The 19801-nt window shown below is 37.2% G+C and overlaps 1 protein-coding gene across 1 annotated transcript in view; it reads right to left on the reverse strand.

Annotated features, from left to right (window-relative positions):
- BRCA2 (BRCA2 DNA repair associated) overlaps nt 1-19801 on the reverse strand; it is a 41943-nt gene that overhangs the window by 10969 nt on the left and 11173 nt on the right. The window contains exons 10-17 of the mRNA XM_063304728.1: nt 14743-19305; nt 13589-13684; nt 10929-10995; nt 9971-10365; nt 9481-9674; nt 7450-7637; nt 1979-2149; nt 1437-1794 (exon numbers count right to left, since the gene is read on the reverse strand). Coding sequence (XP_063160798.1) covers nt 1437-1794; nt 1979-2149; nt 7450-7637; nt 9481-9674; nt 9971-10365; nt 10929-10995; nt 13589-13684; nt 14743-19305 — 6032 coding nt within the window. The remainder of the gene's footprint in view (nt 1-1436; nt 1795-1978; nt 2150-7449; nt 7638-9480; nt 9675-9970; nt 10366-10928; nt 10996-13588; nt 13685-14742; nt 19306-19801) is intronic.

Genomic DNA, 19801 nt, shown 5'->3' on the forward strand with positions numbered 1-19801 from the left:
TGCTTGTCGATGACCTACTTAGGATGGTGTAGTGCATCCATCTTGGCTCTCCTTGATGTCTCAGAAGTCTTCAATACCATCGACCATGGACCAGTTTAGGGGGCTGGGAGTGTGGTGCCAGTTCCAGTGTTGGGGGAAGAAGAATGGTTGAGCCCTAGACCTGTTTTGCAGGGTGCTTCAGGACTCTACTCATTCTCTCCTTTTTAATATCTATATGAAGCTGCTGTGTGAGGTTATCTGTCAGTATGGGTGAAGTATCATCAATATGCTGATGACACTCAGTTTACATCTCTGCCCCCAGCTGTCCAAGTGACGCTGTCAAAGGTTCTGTCCTAGTGTCTAGAGGCTGAGAGGGTCTAGATGGGGAAGAACAGGTTGCAGCTCAGCCTGCCAAGACTGAATTACTATGTGTGCTGGGTCTCCTGGATCTGGGAACTGGAGTGTTTCCATGTTTGGATCTGGTGCTGCCTATTCAGTCAAGCCTCACAGCTCCTGCTCAAACAACTGTTCCTTGTGCACCAGCTTTACCTATTCCTGGACCAGGAGGGCTTGCTTATGGTTATTGATGCCTTGGTCACCTCCCAACTGGATTATTGCAATGTGCTCTATGTGGAGCTGCCCCTAAAGACTGTCTGGAATCTTTCTTTGGTCCAGAATGCAGCGGCATGGTTGTTACGGGCACAGCTCATAATGTTTATGTGACATAACTGGTACTGTCTCCTAATAGGTTTCTGGGTGCAATTCAAGGTACTGGTTATCACCTTTAAAGCCCTACATGACATAGGACCTGGTTACTTTCTGGACCACTTTCTCCCAAAAACATCAGCCTACTCCATATGCTCCCATAGGGAAGGCAACCTGCAGTTTTCCTCTTTTAAATATTGCAATCTTACAGCGCTTAGAAAGTGTGCCTTCTCAATGGCTGTCTCTATTCTCTGGAATGATCTTCCCCCGATATAAAACTGCCCTCAACTCCACTTGCCTTTAGAAAAGCTGTTAACATCTGTTTTTTTCCCTAGGTGTTTGGGTCTAGTTGAGTGGAGTTCCATTTTGGTTGTTCAGTTATCATGTTCGGTTGACATTTTATATTTTATATATTGGTTTTTTTTTAAAACACTTTGGTTTTTTCCCCCCCGTTTATTGTTTGTTTTTATTCTACACAGTTCACATTGTTTGAGTTGAGTGGCCCTATAAATCTATAAAATAAAATAAAATAGGATTTGTATGGAACTCAAACAATAGACACGTACAGATGTTGCACTTTAGAGAGAGAGAGAGACAGACAGACACCTGACCTGGAGACCCAAAACTCTGAAAGGCAAGTACAAAAAGGAAAGCAAACTATGCAGAATGATATCACCACCCATTCTTACAGCAATATATAAAAAGCATCTTGAAATACAATCATATCGCTTGAGCGCATTTTATCAATGTACCTTTAGCATCAGAGATTCTGGTGCTTCTAAAGGAGTGCATGCATCCTGAGATCCTACAAGTTCTGCTCCATGTACAACAATCTTCTGGCCAACAGTCAGCTTCTGTCTATACAACAGTGACTGAAGAGGACGATCCAAGACAGCCCTAATTCCATACCAACCATCTGTAACTTCAATGACTGCCACTTCTTTTTTGTTGTCCTCAGTGGTGCTTTTAGTGTCAGCAATGTGAGGCACATTTGTGCTAAATGATATAATTTTAGAAATGCACAGTATGATTGTTTTTCCAGCAACATCATCTCTTTCTGTTATTCTTTTGATGGCTGATCGTTGACATTTATCCACTTCTAGATCATACCTTTAAAAAATTGAACAAATATTTCAAACTGAATTTGGATGTTCTTGAGAAGCAATTTTCTGCTAAAAAGTAGCACTTAAAGACCAAACAACAGCCTCATTTGAAAGTACAGAGATCATTGAGGCTATACAGATATAGTAAAATTCAGAATAGCCATTTTCCCAAATTTTAATCTTTACTCTACCTGTACTTTAGCTGAAGTAGTACTTCTTCTGGTGTCAAACATTTACTGGCAAACTCTTGTGGAAATGCAACCTCCATAGCTGCCAATTTCCATACAATCCACTTATAATGGTTATGCACCCAGGCTTTTGAAATTAGATTGGGATCTACACCAGGTGTGTCACACAAAGCCCTGAACAAAATTACCAGAAAATTTATCAAGCTGTTAGAAGATAAAACTTGAGTTTCAACATGAAAAAGCCAATGATGATTATCATAATTCAACTTTTTAAATGCTTGTTTTGAAGAGAATGATAAATAAAAACAGAGCCTAGTCTCCCTATTGTATTATAAGCTAAGGAATGTCCTGTATACTCATGTGGAGTTTCTTTCTGCATTACCTCCTGCATTAATACTTCCCACACATAAGATTCTAAATCACTATAGACAATTAGGCATATCTGTGTTTATGAAAGTCCATATTTCAGTCAAAACACAGTGAGGAATGACTTGAGAAAGAATTGGATGTGATTAGATTAAGAGAGAACAGGATGTGGAAAAACTACAGTTAGGATGTAGAAGGCTATGAAGGTCAATGAGAGGTATTTGAGAGAACTCTAACCCAAGTGAAATGGGGGATGTGGAAGAAAGTAGAAGTCTGCTTTGGATGTAAACTGTAAATTCTGTGAATGACAGAACCTGCACTGGAAATATACTTCAAAAAGAAAAAAATAGGATTAATACATTAGAAAATGTATATATCTCTATATCTACAGGTCTTCAGCAAAGGATCGTTACCTTGTCGTGGTGCTGGAGCTTGAGCACCTCAATGATACCATGAGCTAAACCGTGAAGGGCCACCCAAGACGGGAAGGTCATGACAGACAGGTCAGACTAAATGCGATCCCTTGGGAAGGTAATGGCAACCCACCCCAGTATTCTTGCCGTGAAAACTAAATGGATCAGTACAGCCAGAGATATGTCGGTATACCATCGGAAGATGAGACCTCCAGGTCGGAAGATGGTCAAAATGCTACTGGGGAGGAACAGAGGATGAGTTCAACTAGCCCCAGACGTGGTGACGCAGCTAGCTCAAAGCCGAAAGGACGGCTAGCAGCCAACGGTGCTGGTGGTGAATGGCGAATCCAATGTTCTAAGCATCAACAGACCATTGGAACCTGGAATGTAAGATCTATGACCCAGGGCAAATTGGATGTGGTTATTGGTGAGATGTCAAGATTAAAGATAGATATTTTGGGTGTCAGTGAACTGAAATGGACTGGAATGGGCCACTTCACATCAGATGACCACCAGATCTACTACTGTGGACAAGAGGACCACAGAAGAAATGGAGTAGCCTTCATAATTAATAGTAAAGTGGCTAAAGCAGTGCTTGGATACAATCCAAAAAACGATAGAATGATCTCAATTTGAATTCAGGGCAAGCCATCTAACATCACAGTGATCCAAATATACGCCCCAACCACAGATGCTGAAGAAGCTGAAGTAGAGCACTTCTATGAGGATCTGCAGCACCTACTGGACAATATGCCAAAAAGAGATGTTATTTTCATCACAGGAGACTGGAATGCTAAGGTGGGCAGTCAAATGACACCTGGAATTACAGGTAAGCATGGCCTGGGAGAACAAAATGAAGCAGGACATAGGCTGATAGAATTTTGCCAAGACAACTCACTCTGCGTAACAAACACTCTCTTCCAACAACCTAAGAGACGGCTTTATACATGGACTTCACCAGATGGACAACACCGAAATCAGATCGACTACATCCTTTGCAGCCAAAGGTGGCGGACATCTATACAGTCGGTAAAAACAAGACCTGGAGCTGACTGTAGTTCCGATCACGAACTTCTTATTGCACAATTTAGGATCAGACTAAAGAGATTAGGGAAGACCCACAGATCAGCTAGATATGAGCTCACTAATATTCCTAAGGAATATGCAGTGGAGGTGGAGAATAGATTTAAGAATAGATTTAATAGATTTAAGACTTAGTAGATAGGGTCCCGGAAGAACTATGGACAGAAGTTCGCAACATTGTCCAGGAGGTGGCAACAAAATACATCCCAAAGAAAGAGAAAACCAAGAAGGCAAAATGGCTGTCTGCTGAGACACTAGAAGTAGCCCAAGAAAGAAGGAAAGCAAAAGGCAACAGTGATAGGGGGAGATATGCCCAATTAAATGCAAAATTCCAGAGGTTAGCCAGAAGAGATAAGGAATTATTTTTAAACAAGCAATGTGCAGAAGTGGAAGAAGACAATACAATAGGAAGGACAAGAGACCTCTTCCAGAAAATTAGAAACATCGGAGGTAAATTCCAGGCAAAAACGGGTATGATCAAAAACAAAGATGGCAAGGACCTAACAGAAGAAGAGATCAAGAAAAAGTGGCAAGAATATACAGAAGACCTGTATAGGAAGGATAACAATATCGGGGATAGCTTTGACAGTGTGGTCAGGGAGCTAGAGCCAGACATCCTGAAGAGTGAGGTTGAATGGGCCTTAAGAAGCATTGCTAATAACAAGGCAGCAGGAGACGACGGCATCCCAGCTGAACTGTTCAAAATCTTGCAAGATGATGCTGTCAAGGTAATGCATGCTATATGCCAGCAAATTTGGAAAACACAAGAATGGCCATCAGATTGGAAAAAATCAACTTTTATCCCCATACCAAAAAAGGGAAACACTAAAGAATGTTCAAACTATCGAACAGTGGCACTCATTTCACATGCCAGTAAGGTAATGCTCAAGATCCTGCAAGGTAGACTTCAGCAATTCATGGAGCGAGAATTGCCAGATGTACAAGCTGGGTTTAGAAAAGCCAGAGGAACTAGGGACCAAATTGCCAATATCCGATGGATAATGGAAAAAGCCAGGGAGTTTCAGAAAAACATCTATTTCTGTTTTATTGACTATTCTAAAGCCTTTGACTGTGTGGACCATAACAAATTGTGGCAAGTTCTTAGTGATATGGGGATACCAAGTCATCTTGTCTGTCTCCTGAAGAATTTGTATAACGACCAAGTAGCAACAGTAAGAACAGACCACGGAACAACAGACTGGTTTAAGATTGGGAAAGGAGTATGGCAGGGCTGTATACTCTCACCCTACCTATTCAACTTGTACGCAGAACACATCATGCGACAAGCTGGCCTTGAGGAATCCAAGGCTGGAGTTACAATTGCTGGAGGAAACATTAGCAATCTCAGATATGCAGATGATACCACTTGGATGGCTGAAAGCGAAGAGGAACTGAGGAGCCTTAGGATGAAGGTGAAAGAAGAAAGTGCAAAAGCTGGCTTGCAGCTAAACCTCAAAAAAACCAGGATTATGGCAACCAGCTTGATTGATAACTGGCAAATAGAGGGAGAAAATGTAGAAGCAGTGAAAGACTTTGTATTTCTAGGTGCGAAGATTACTGCAGATGCTGACTGCAGTCAGGAAATGAGAAGACGTGTAATCCTTGGGAGAAGAGCAATGACCAATCTCGATAAAAGAGTTAAGAGCAGAGACATCACACTGACAACAAAGGCCCGCATAGTTAAAGCAATGGTGTTCCCCATAGTAACACATGGCTGCGAAAGCTGGACCATAAGGAAGGCTGAGAGAAGGAAGATCGATGCTTTTGAACTGTGGTGTTGGAGGAAAATTCTGAGAGTGCCTTGGACTGCAAGAAGATCAAACCAGTCCATCCTCCAGGAAATAAAGCCAGACTGCTCACTTAAGGGAATGATATTAAAGGCAAAACTGAAATACTTTGGCCACATAATGAGAAGACAGGATACCCTGGAGAAGATGCTGATGCTAGGGAGAGTGGAAGGCAAAAGGAAGAGGGGCCGACCAAGGGCAAGATGGATGGATGATATTCTAGAGGTGACGGACTCATCCCTGGGGGAGCTGGGGGTGTTGTCAACCAACAGGAAGCTCTGGCGTGGGCTGGTGCATGAAGTCATGAAGAGTCGGAAGCGACTAAACGAATAAACAAAAATATCTACAGGTAGTCCTTAATGACCACAATTGGGACCAGAATTTTGATTGCTAAGCGAATCAGACCTGATTTTAATTACCTTTTTGTGGCGGTCGTTAAGTGAATCACAGCAGGTATTAAATGAACCATGTGGTTGCTAAGTAGATCGTGTGGTTCCCCATTGATTTTGCTTGCCAGAAGCTGGCTGGGAAGGTCAAAAATGGTGATCATGTGACCATGGGATGCAGCGATGGTCATAAATGTGAACCTCCAAGCGCCCAAATCATGATCACATGACCATGGGGACGTGGCGATGGCCATAAGTGCGAGAACCAGTCGCAAGTCGGCTTTTTCAGCACCACTGTATGTTTGAACTGTCACTAAATGAATGGTTGTTAAGCGAGGACTACCTGTATATCCATATCCATATCCATAAGCAGGCTAGGGGAGAAAAGGGTTCTGCATGTGAAAAAACATGCTCAAAGAAGTGCACTTATTATATCCTCTTGCAGACAAACCGAAAGCACATTTTACATAAATTTCAATGAAAAAATAAGTTTTTAAAATTATTTTAGTAAGAAAGAGTGGCCCGCAGCAATAGCTTGTAATTGGTTCTAGTAAAATTAATTATCTACTCAAATTAGTAAACAACAAAGACATTTATTTGGAGTTTAAGGATATCTTTTTTCCAAAAGGAGATGAGTTCTAGTCCTCACTTAGACATGAAAGCCAGCTAGGTGACTTTGGACCAGTCACTTCCTCTCAGCTCAGCCCAATCCACCTCACAGAGATGTTGTGGGGAAAATAGGAGAGAGCATTATGCATCCAGTCTTGAGTTGTACAAAATAAAGGCAGAATATAAATCTAATAATAAGTAAATAAGCATAAGAACCTATTTTATACTGAGCCAAAGTACCTCAATAGCTCTACTGAATAAAGTAATTAACTGGTAGCTTCCAATCAGAGACCAAGCTGGATCAAGATTTTGTTTATGATGTATAAGGCCCTAAACAACTTAAGACCAGTGTTCTTGATTGATTACTTTCACCATTAGCGACCTGGTCAATCACTGAGATAATCAGAATAGGTCCTGCTGTGTGCAATGAGAATCACAGAATGCCATCTTGCAGTCATTTCCAGACAGGCTTTTCTTCCAGGTGGTGACTATTCTTTGAAATATTCTCTCTCTTAAGTTTGTGAGGTGCCTGCTGTTACATCTTTCAGATGCCTTATAAAGATCTTTGTTTTCAACCAGGACTTTCTGTAGAAACGTTAGATGAATGGCTGTTGTTTCTGGATTTATTATTAAATGTAAACAGTGTCTTGATCTTATAGTTTTTCAGACAGAACAGCAAAAAACAGAGATTCTGAGTTTTAAGCAAAACAGTTTCTGCACTGCCTTTGTATCTTGAAATACAGATCATACTCTAGCATTAAAAACATTAGTATTTCTAACATTTAATAACATATTGCATACTTCAAAGATAAATATCTTGAACATCATACCAATAGAATTCTTCTTTTCCTGCCTTTCCCTCATCATTAGGAATGATATATCCTCCATCAGCCAATTGTATTTCATGGTTTTCTAGAAAATATTTTCTACCGAAAAAATCCTGGATGAGAAATTGAAAATCTTCTGCATTCGTGCTACTAATTTTTATGCACTGCTTGGAAACGCCAAAAGCATACAACTGCAAGAATAAAAGGCAGGTAGAATATTTTAGTGCTATTAAATGCACAGATGCTCAATATATATTACTAAAAGATTATTAATCACACTTATCAGCATATTTCTCAAAACCAGGAATTCTAAGGCAAATAAGTTCCATGTATTTAGAATCTGTAGTACCATAATATTTCATCTTTAGAGACCAAACATTTATAACTGTTTGGCTGCTTTAAAGTCATATTAAAAAGGCAAAATACAAAATAATCAGAAAGCAAAAATACAAAATAATCAGATCCTTGGAATTAGGTGGTTTTGACTTTTGAGTAGGTTCTCCTGGAGGATTTTTGCATCTCAGAAACCTAATGGTAGTCATTCTCATCATATGAAGGAGTAGAAAATGACTAAAATTCCATCTCAAGTTTCAGGCATTATATTAAAGGGTAAATAGTACTGAAGTATTCATTTATTTTCATGCTTAGAACATGGAGAGAGAGTGCACGAGAGGGAGAGAGAGATGATAAATTATGTATTATTCATATAGGAACAAACTGCAGCCAGCCTTAGTTCATTCATTGTCCCTTCTGTTTCTCTGCCAAGCCTGGGAAGAGGAGAAGGAATTTAGAAATTGTTATTCAAGTGCAGAATAATTGAAGTTAACAGTTAAATTTGAATCAGGACAAAACTGTAGTTAATATTAGTTGAAATCACCCAAGTTCAGAACAAAATATATGATGATCTCTTATTTCCATTAACAATTAATCCAGATTAATCAAAATTAGAAGCAAAAACTAATCTTCTCAGGACTGGGGCAGAAAAGAAAGGAAAACTAATATACAAATTGGAAGCTTGGGCATGTAACATTAAATAGTTGTTTAATACTATGTCAAAACCAGACCAGTATGTCACTGGATATGTTAGAACTGCCCAAAGAAAATGAAGAAGGAAAGGGGGGGGGAAGAATGATGGGGATAGGGTAATTGGGTACATGCATTTATAAGCTTTGTGTTTCAAAAACATAAAAAGTAGGGAATAGAAAGATGCTAATCGTAGATTAAGGGAGAAAAATAATGGAAAAGTATAATATTCTATGTATAAGGATGTTGCCAAAGATACCATAATGCACCAAAAAAAGTAAGTTAAAAATGAGCACAGAACAATAACTAATTATATTGTTGGACCCTGGTATATAATTCTGAAGTATCTCTAGTCCTGTAAAGGCTTTAAGTATGAGAAATAAACTTGTTATACATTACTGCTTAACTACAATTGTAATTGCAATTACAATTCAAGCACAAGGCAAATCATCCACTAATTTAGCTTCTGTGAGGAGCATTTATAGATGAACTATAGAGAGCCAGTGTGGTCTAGTGGTTAAGGCAACAGGCTAGAAACCAGGAGACAGAGAGTTCTAGTCCCGCCTTAGGCACAATGCCAGATGGGTGACTTTGGGCCAGTCACTCTCTCTCAGCCCAACTCACCTCACAGGGTTGTTGTTGTGGGGAAAATAGGAGGGGAAAGGAGTATTAGGTATGTTCGCCACCTTGAGTTATTGATAAAAATAATAAAGGTGGGATGGAAAATAAACTATAAAAATGGATAGAAATCTGTATTACAATGTATTTTTATATTGTCACTAAATCTGACCTATTTCAACTTTAATTTACCATCACAAAAATTAGTATCTTTGCTTATAAAGAATGAGAAATATGCCCAGAGTCATCAGAAATCAATCGATATCTACCACATATGGCAGTTAATTAACAAATTATCTAATGATTAATGGTTCTTAGATTCCGAAGAGGTTGTACATGCACAGGCAAGATAGTTTTTCATAATAAGCCTCTTAAGTCATACCGTGCAGTTACCTGTTCACTGGAATAAAAGTCAGGCAATTTCTCTTTGACTGCAATTTTTAAAGGTGTTCTGCAAGGACCAGAAGACATTTTTACAAGGTGCAGGCGGCCTGGCTGTGGATGAATTATTTGATCTTGTTTCTTTGTAATTCTCATTTGTCGTAGATTTCTGGCATACTGAAGATATGTTATCATTTTTGTTATGTCTGTCAAAAATATTAATCAAATCATAAAGTTATTTTAACTTCAAACAGAAATTCCAAACTTGCATAAGATAGTAACCCTGAATTTCAGTTAGTGCAGATCACATGTAGAGGTGTTCTACTGAACTTACATTAATTGTATATGAAAACAGGGCCTCATATCTCATTTTTAAAGGCCTGCAATATAGAGTATGTGGAACTGTATTGCTGATAAAGGAGTTTTTATAGAAATTGTTATGATCATAATAAACATTACAAAACATGCCAAAATAAAAACAGGAATGAGGTATCCAATGTACCTTGATCTATTTTACTACCTTCTGAATCCAAAGCTGATATTTGTGCACAATTATCTTTTTCTAATTCAATGATGCTTTTGTCAATTTCTGTTGCATTATATTCTTCCATTCTGTTGATACTTTTGCGACTGAATGAGGGATGTTCTTTGACATTGCTTATATCACCTTCTGAAGGTCTTGATTTTATTTTGAAAGGTGGCACAAAGATCTTGGTAGTTTTTTTTGCTGAATGATAATTTTTTGTTTTCTTGTTTTCCTCAGTTAAGATCTTTCCAAACTGAGCCAATGATCTAACTGAAGACTGCTCTGAAGAACCACCAGATTTAGATCCTTTCATAACTTGGTCTGGAATACTAAGATTTGGATTTAGTATTTCTTGTCGTTCATTTGTAGAACTGAAGAAAAAACATTTTCATAAGAATCTGAATGAAAAGACTAAGAAGAATTATTTTTTATGTTGTTTTTCTTTGACTAGGAAATACATACGTATAAAGCTAATGGAATTATTATTGATATTGCACACACATTCACATTTTACTAGTAGTTTAATTATAATAATAATTAATAACAATCTAGTAGTTTCCAGTTTCCAGAATGTTACAAACATCTAATGCAATTTTTAACATGAAATGAAAACCAAAAATATTTGGCTACCTTATTTATATTTTTATCTGGCTTCATTATATGCTTTTGATGCCTTACAAATTACCAGTAATATAATTTGAATAGAATCCAATAAATCAAACTATGCCTCCTTGAATCACTTTTTCTTAATACACTGGTTTTACTATTATGATCCAGAAAATTCAGTCTAGTCAGCTTTCTCCCAAAACTCACAACCACCATCTATTTTACTTGGCTGCCTTGGACCTTTGGACAAAGTTATGGACAAAGTGTAAAGAACTTGTGTTACGGAAAAATTAAAGTCACCTAAATTGAAACTACAGTCTACTCTTACCTAAATGAGCCACAGATTGCTGGTTTTAAAGAGATCTTGTTGAATGTTTTTCTGTCATTCATTGTACCTAAATAAAAACAAGTTCTATGAATCAAATGATATTTAAAAGAATATAGATTTCTATGTTTATGATAAGAAAATATCAGTTTTACTTCTCAGTTTAAAAAAAAAGTCCCATGAACATTTTTGGGAGAATTAGTTAAGTTTTCTAAGTTTGTACTAATTTGAATAATATTTATCAAACTGTACACCTAAATAATCACCTATGCCTGTTGCAAATAACTGGAAAGGTATTAGGATGTAGAATCACTTTGCATCAGCTGCCACTTTTTGAGAGAAGCTGTTAGTTGAATGAAAACTCCTACTGATAAGAGTAGAACAGGGTAGATGGAAAACAATTATGGGCTGTTCTTCTGCAAGCAACAGGAAGATCCTTGGAGTCCCTAAGATACATTACTTGATGATTAACATAATTGAAAGAAACAAAAAAACCACCTGCCCCACTTTCAGACATGTGAAAGCAAGCAGAACTTGGACCGTGGTGGTTTTGCCATTCTGCCCCTCCCTGGCATAATTTTAAAACTGATCTGAAATACTGTTTGTATACCTATATTAAAGATTGTACCTACTGCTATGGGAATATGGCTTTTCTCAGAATTCTGGAATATAACTTGTTTTTAAATGCAAAGGACAGTCCTTCTATAGTTGATCACCAGGGAGAAGAAAATGCCTCCTCTCTTGTCTATACATGAAAAATTTTCATCTGCCAAAGCTCTGTGAAGTCATCAGGTAGTAAAGTTAAAACAACTACAGAATAATAATGATCATAACACACAAGTCAAACCCCACAACATTTGTACAATAGCTACACACTGATAAATCACCAAAGACTTTCTGGAATAGCCAAGTTTTTACAAGCTTCTGTAAGGCTCTGAAAGTGGAACCCATCCTTCCTCTGGGGAACAAGCTATTTCAAAGGTGACAAACTCCCAGAAATAATGCTTGCTGTCATGCCCATTTATTTATTTATTAGATTTGTATGGCCGCCCATCTTAGAGCACAACTCTGGGCAGCTCACAACAATAAAACTACAAAAACTGAAACTAACAGGTTTGGGGATCTCAGGGACATGGTAATTTGCTGAGGTGGCTATATTGTTTTTAACATTGAAGATGCTCTCTTCTAATCTTTTTAAAATAATAATTGGTGGATTTTTTTAAATTATGGAGTGTTTTAATGTTTGTTTGATGGTTTACTTTTACTGTATGCCACACAGAGTCATGTTCTGTGAGATGGGTGGCTATATAAATGTGAGGAATAAAAAGCTGGCACCTCAATCCTCCCAGGATGGCCCAACAACCAGCCATAGGCTCCCACTACTCTTACCCAGCGTCTGGGTAAAAAGTCAGGGCTTGATGGTCTTCCAGAAGACTAAAAGGGTGGGGGCCTGCCAGACTGATGAGGGGAGGGTGTTCCACAAGTAGGGGCAGCCACAGAAAAAGGGACACTTCCTAAGTTCAACTTGATGCAATATTTTAGGGAAGGGACCTGGAGCATGCCTACTCTATCCGATCTAGCATGACTGTAATAACCACCACCTTGAACTGCACCTGAAAGAAACTGGGAGACAATGCAGCTCATACATCGGGGTGTAAGGTGGGTGAACCTAGGAAGTGCAAATTATGCCACACTTTCTCAAAGAGGGGACCTTCAATGGGATTGCCTTTGAAAACCATTCAGAAACTTCAACTGGTACAAAATGGAGTGATCAGTGTGGTTATAAGGCAGTAATAGTGCTGCCATATTATACTGTTACTACAGAAATTGAATTGGTGTCCCTGTTTCTGTAGATTAAGGAACATCTAATTATCAAGCATCAGCTTCAACCCCAAGCCTTGGGGAGGGGGTGGAGAGGTGGGTGGCTACTGTTATGTGGGAGATTTTAACAGCCTTTAGAAGCAGTTCCCCACTGTTAACCAGATGTGAGATTCTGTTTGTGAAGTTGGGCTTTGGGGAATAGTTGGGATTGCTGCAATTGTAGTGACTTCCTTACAGCATAGCAGTTTCCCTACCAGGCTTGTGGCCAAGCTGGCAACATTTTCCCAGACTTGGAACTGGGAGACTTCAACCTGTTATTGCTCACTGCAAACTCTGGCTTGGAATTTCACAGCCACCATGACAACCATAACCCTGGGCTCAATTCACTCTAGAGGTCACACACTGGATCTTAAAAAAAAAATTTAAAAAAAAAAATCTTGGGGCATTGAACATCTGTCACCTGCTATAGTAAGATCACTCTCTGGTTGGCCTGGAGCTTTCTGGTACTGTTCCCCCCAGAAAGAAGGTGGGACCTCTGATTAGTCTACCCCAGATGTCTGATGGACTCAGTTGGTTTTCAGAGTGTGTTTGGCGTTTCTTAAGGTTCTGATGGACAGTTCAACTAAGGCTTTAGTCACCACTTGGAACGAGCAAGTGACAATAGCCCTGGATCATTCCCTTCCCTTTTTACATTGTGGTCCCTGGCATATCACCCAAAACACAAGAAAAACAGGCAGGCACTACAAACCAAGAGGCAAGTAAAGGAAAGAAATGGAGTGCCAGTGAAGACAAAATGTATGCACCTTTGAGATGACTCATATAGACTGAAAAACAAAAATTACCATATGGAGAGCTTCTTGAAGATTTGAACAATGATCTACTGGATTTTTCTGATTGATCAAATTCGGGCAGCAGCTTTCTTTTAATAGGAGGTTCTCCTGAAAAAGATATGTCATAGAACATTTTAAAAATGCATATTCAATAAACACACATTTCTACCCAATATCTATGTAACTAGGTTTAAAAAGCTTGAGTAAGATGGTGCTCAGTTTCAAGCTCCAACTCTTCTAAAATAAGAATGCAATTTATGTAGGTAAGCAGTACTTTCTTTTGAAAGCATTAGGCTTATTTTACTAATATTTTGGATTGATAACTTATGTATTCCTATACCAAAAAGATACATTCAACACTACTTTTCAAAGTATTTGTAATAAAATATTTACAGGTAAACCCGACCTCTAATTGAGCTCATCTTCTGATGACTACATTGATACAAGCAGGCAAGATTTTTCACAGGCATATACCAGTGATTTATCTTTAATTTATTACGGTCTTAGACCAGTACACAGTGATTCGCTACTGTCTTTTTTAAGAATGTTTTTCAATTTTCCAGCCTGCCCTACAATCCTGGTATTTGACACCAGAAATTCCAGGGCTATAGGTCAGTCTGGAAAGTCAAAAAACCAGGAAGCAATAGTGGTAAACAATTTCCATACTATTGCTAAAAATGGCATAGATGTAGTCACCAGAACCTGAATCATGGAGAAATGTGGGAATTTCACATTATACTTCCACAATTCTTCACCATTAACATTTCTCATTATATCTTCAAGAAAAATATAGAATGACTAAACAAATAGGGTTTAGAGCTATCTGTAGGGGACAACTGGAGGAGAGAATGCCACAATTGTCAATTCTTTTCTGTATATTCTTCCTCTCAAGGTGAACCCTGCTAATGGGATAATAGCTGTAGAATATTTATAAGAATATTTACAAGAGCAGCTTAAGTGCTCTATTCTTCCATCAATCTTTACTAAAACCCATGCCAATTCCAACGCCAACACTTTGGCAACATAAACCTGAGATAATGTGTTTTTTGAGGTAAGTTTTTTCCTCCCTAAAGTATTTTGTAGAACATTAAACTGAGTTATTGACCGTGTACAGTATCAAGTAAACGAGTTCTAAGGTTGAAGAAAGCAAAAACCTAAGTACCTACCAAATGTATTTTCTTTTTCCATATGTCTTTTCCCACTTCTTGTACATAATAGATAATTATTAGCTTTCGCAGAACTCAGGGTGGATTTTTGAATACATTTTTGTACTTCTGAATCTGTGAAATCATCATCTTCCATGAAAGCTTTTGCACTTTCTGAGGCTTCTACTTCTGAGTAATTGTCTGGAGTTTGGGAATAAACAGGACAAAGAAAGTCCAGATTTCCTTCTGTTGCATATTTAGTATTGATTCTGGTTTGGGTCATCTTCAAAGGTTCAATTACTTCTTTTGAACATGAAAAGCTTCTTATGAATTCTGCTGGTCGCTTGTATTTCTCAGTATAACCGATGCACATAGGTATTTCAATATTCAGTGTTTTAGAAGTCTTGTTTTCATTCAAATTCTTTCTGGTTTTACATTTCTCCTCTGGTTTAGATGATGAATTAGCTTCATGATCCTGTTTAATTTTTGTAACAGGAGTTTTTATTGGAGAGTTATGAACTTGCTTTAAACTTTCATCAACAAAGAAATCATTTGCACTGATATCATCAAATTCTTCTAAAAGTCCCATAACATTTTGGAGAGCCTTCTGAGAAATCTGTAGTTGCTTTCCACATGCTGTGTTAAAATCACAAGGAATGCTTGAATATACTCCTATTTTTGGATTTTTTCCCTTTTGGGAAATGAGTAGTCTGTTTTCTCTGGGAGATACTTTTTTCCTGACAGAATTTACTGTGTTATAATTGTAACTGCAATCCGGGACAAAACTCTGATAACCTGACAAATCAGATTCAATTTCAGAAAAAAGTAGGCTTGCTTTCTTTAGTGATTCTTTAGCTAACTGAACAGGCTTACCGCTTGCTGTCTTAAAAAACCCACAGTTGTCCGTAGAAAAGTCTGATTTGCAGTTCTCTTTGTTGGAAGTCCGGGTATCAGAACACATGTGCATTTCAAAAAAGCCATCTGAAATTTTACAATTTAATTCAGACAGAGTTTTCATTGATTTGGGTACAGCACATGGTAATATTTGGGCGCTTTCACAGAATTCTTTGGTTACAGGAAACTGGGATACACCTGAATATTCTGTTGGAACCTTCTCTACATTCAGGTAGCTAGAACTAATACAGTCACTACTATCAAAAGCATCAGAACTTCCAATGGTATTACCTCTATTTGTTTCAGACTGAGATTCTAAGTTCCTGTAGTTTTTATGAAGAAACTGCTGGGCATTTTTTATTGCTTCCTGAGAAACTTTAACAGTTTTACCACCTGCTGTTTTGAAACTGAATGCAGCTGGTCTAGCTTTCAAATGTTTTGAAGTTGAGATGTTTTCTTCATTAGTTGAGGATTTCTCTAAGGGGCTAATATCCAATAAATGCAAGCCACATTTTGGTGTCATCCAATTTTCATTCTTACAGGTTTCCCCAGATACGTTGAAATTATTTTCCGCATTAAAACCTGACTCAGATGCATTTATGTTCTTCACTGAACGTATTTCATTACAGGGGTAACTGTAATCTGAGACAAAATTCTTCTGACCTGATGAATCAGTTTCAATTTCAGAAAAAAGTAGTCTTGCTTTCTTCAGTGATTCTTCAGATAACTGAACAGGCTTACCACTTGCTGTGCTAAAAAACATACATTTATTGGTAGAAGCATCTGATCTGCAGTTCCATTTGGTGGAAAACCAGGTATTAGAACACTTTACTGTTTCAAAACATTCATCTGAAGTTTCACAATTTGATTCAGAAACAGTGTCCACTAACATAGGTACAGCACATGGTAACGTTTGGGCAGTTTTACATAATTCTTTGGTTATAGGAAACTGGGATACACCTGAATACCCCACCGGAATCTTCTCTACATTCAAGTAACTAGAAGTAATATAGTCTGTACGGCCAAAAGCATCAGAAGAACTTCCTAAACTATTACCTTTATTTGTTTCAGGGTGAGATTCCAAATTACTGCAGTTATTATGAAGAAATTGTTGAACATTTTTAAATGCTTCCTGAGAAACTTTAACAGTTTTACCACCTGCTGTTTTGAAACTGAATGTAATTGGTCTAGCTTTCAATGGTTTTGAAGTTGAGGCTTTCTCTTCATTAGCTGAATATTTCTGTAAGGTGCTTGTATCCAGTAAATGTAAGTCACATTTTGACGTCATCCAATTTTCATTTTTACATGTTTCCCCAAAAATACTTTTGGAGAAAATATTTTCACCATGTTCAACTGTGTTTGACAGCACATCCAAAGAATCTTCAAAATTATCATTAGAATGTCTGGCTTCTCTACATTTTTCAGCTCCTTTTCCAAAATTAAAATTTTTAACAGAATCTTTAACACTAGGTTTTATAAGATTACTCATATTGTTCATATTTCCAAAAAAGAGAGCTTCTTCTGAAAGAAGTTGCCTTGCTTTAAGTAAAGATTTGTCAGTAAATGTAATTTGCTTACCACTAGCTGTATGAAAACCACTAGTTTGCTTGTCCCTGTTTTCAGTGATATTCTCAAGGTTACATCCAAGAAAGATTTCAGTTTGATTTAATTCTGTACTCTTTTTCACAGAAGTGGTAGCTTCTTTATGTCTAGCACCTTTCTTCCCTCTACAGTATGACATACTGTTTACCTCTTCCTGTATATCGGAGCCTATCAACAAATTAAGTTTCTTACTTTTTTCTGCAAATATGTTCCCATCAGCACCAGTGTGAATGCTCTGTAGAAAATAAATATTCTCTGGATTTATTTTTTCCTCTTGTTCTGAAATAAAGCTTTCTTTTCCACCTGCATCATTCAAAGTAGTATTTTTTTCAGTTTTAGCAACTTCAGCTAAACATGTTAGATCAGACAAAGTTTCTGGGCAATCATTGTTACACTGAGTTTTTCCACAATTTACAAAATGATGTACAGCTAAAACATTTTGATTTTTAGTGGATGACAATTCATTTTCTGATATGTGTACAGAATATTTTTGAATAATTTTCAAGTTAACTTCTGTGGTGCTAGTAATCTGGACAACACTATCTTTATGGCAGTCTACATCTTTTGTCTTCTCTTCTGTATCTTCTTTCACAAAAGCCACTGTATCTTTTGTGCTACCTTGCATTATATATCCAGCATTTCCTTTTATGGCTTTCTGAGGCCAGTCAATATCTATTTCTTTCATAGGCATATGCCAACTACTGCATTTGTTTGAACCATCACTTATTTTGTAAGAGTTTAATATGTCACCCATTCCATTCATACTGCTGCCTAATTCTGCACCTTTGCTCGTAACCTCATCTTTGTTCTTAGCTGAACTATGATTCCCCAGATCAGGGTGTAAGGGATCTGAAATAACTGGGACAAAATTTTCTTTTCTGTTTGATTTCAGCAATATAATCTCCTCATTGCTTTGTCTGTCAACCTTACATTCCACAGTATCTATATGCTTATAGGAAGATCGATTATTACCTGGATGCTTTTTCTCAAAGTTGTCCACAAATCCTGTATCTTTCCAAACCTTAGAATTTAAATATATTTTATCAAAGCATTTAGACTCAGAAGTGTTATTGTACACCATAGTCTTGTGTTTTCTAAACTGAGTAAATTCAAATTGACTGTCTGTTTCTTCCAATATATTAGAAAGTTCAGTAATTTCAGCTACTTGGCTTGCTGTTAAATTTTGTTTTTCTTCAGGTTGCTGACTTTTAAACACGTTTTGAAGAGACTTATTGCAGTATTCAGGAAAACCAATTTTGGTATCATCTGAATGAATAAAGTTTACTAGAGAATCAGAAACCTGTAAAAAGTTACATTCATGTTTGTTTATTTCATTTTGTCCAACTGAAAAAATCTCAATATTTTCCTGTTTATTTTGACTTGAAATAGCACCCTTTCCTTCATTCTGAAAGTCTTCAGGGAGTTGATCTTCTACAACTTTGAACAGTAATTTGCCTCTTCTGATTTTGTCAGCAGATAGCACTATCGGTTTATCAGATCCAGTTCTAAAATGGTTGAAGTTCTGGGTTTTTCTGTGACAAACATACCCTAAACAACTCTGCTTATTACCACGTGCATCTTCTTTTAAACTTAATAATGGAGGCTGTTTTGTATCTATTCCTTTCTCCAATACCATAATTTTAGATTTTGATGCTTTTGTTGAGTGAATATCACTGTCCAAACATTGTGCAGCTAATTCCAAGGTTACTTGTTTATTTTCTGTTTCTGATGCTTGCATTGGCACTGTACATTCTTCAAGAAATGCTTCTTGTGATGAACTATGTTTTGTGAAATGGGTACATTTTTTACCATTGTCTCTATCCAAAGTATTGCTATGACAAATTTCATGGATTCCATTTTCAGTTAACTCTGTTTCATAATTAGCAGCAATATTACTAGGCAACATTATGGCCTCTCTCTTCATATCATTTTCTAGAGGTACTGCTGAATTATCAGTTACATTATGTTCAATATTTGACTTTTCACTACATGGAGTTTCATATAACATGTTAGCAGATGCACAGTATTTTTCAGGATCTACTTGCTTTTTTTCTTTTATAGTATGATTATTAGCATTTTCAATTTGCCCTGTAAGAAATTGAATCACAACAGGGATGTGAGTTAGAATGACATCAATATAAACATATCCTAACCTTCTTTAGTAAACTCTCTATCATTCTAAAACCATTTTTTCAGGATGTCAGCCGAAAAGCCACAACTTTTGCTTTATATCTGAATTATAGGTTTTTATTATATATCTGTAAACCATCAGATACTGAAGCATTTTTATGCATTTGAATTCTTACAGAATTAAACAGAACAAGCTTGCCTCTGAAATTTTTAAAAAGCCCAGTGCTCATGTAATATTTCCTTACCAAAGAAAGTTTTCCTCAAGATTTTAAACTTTTTTCATGCATGCCTATTTAAACAAGGTGCACATTTTTTACTTTGATTTCCCTGAAAAACCATTTCAACAGAACATACTAATAGAGTTGATTTTTAAAATAATATACATATCTTTTCAACATATGATAAAGAATTGGAATCACATGTTCTTAGCAAAAACTACTACTTATTTCTAGTA

The sequence above is a fragment of the Candoia aspera genome, chromosome 5, assembly GCF_035149785.1.
Source record: "Candoia aspera isolate rCanAsp1 chromosome 5, rCanAsp1.hap2, whole genome shotgun sequence".
NCBI classification, from domain to species: Eukaryota; Metazoa; Chordata; class Lepidosauria; order Squamata; family Boidae; genus Candoia; species Candoia aspera.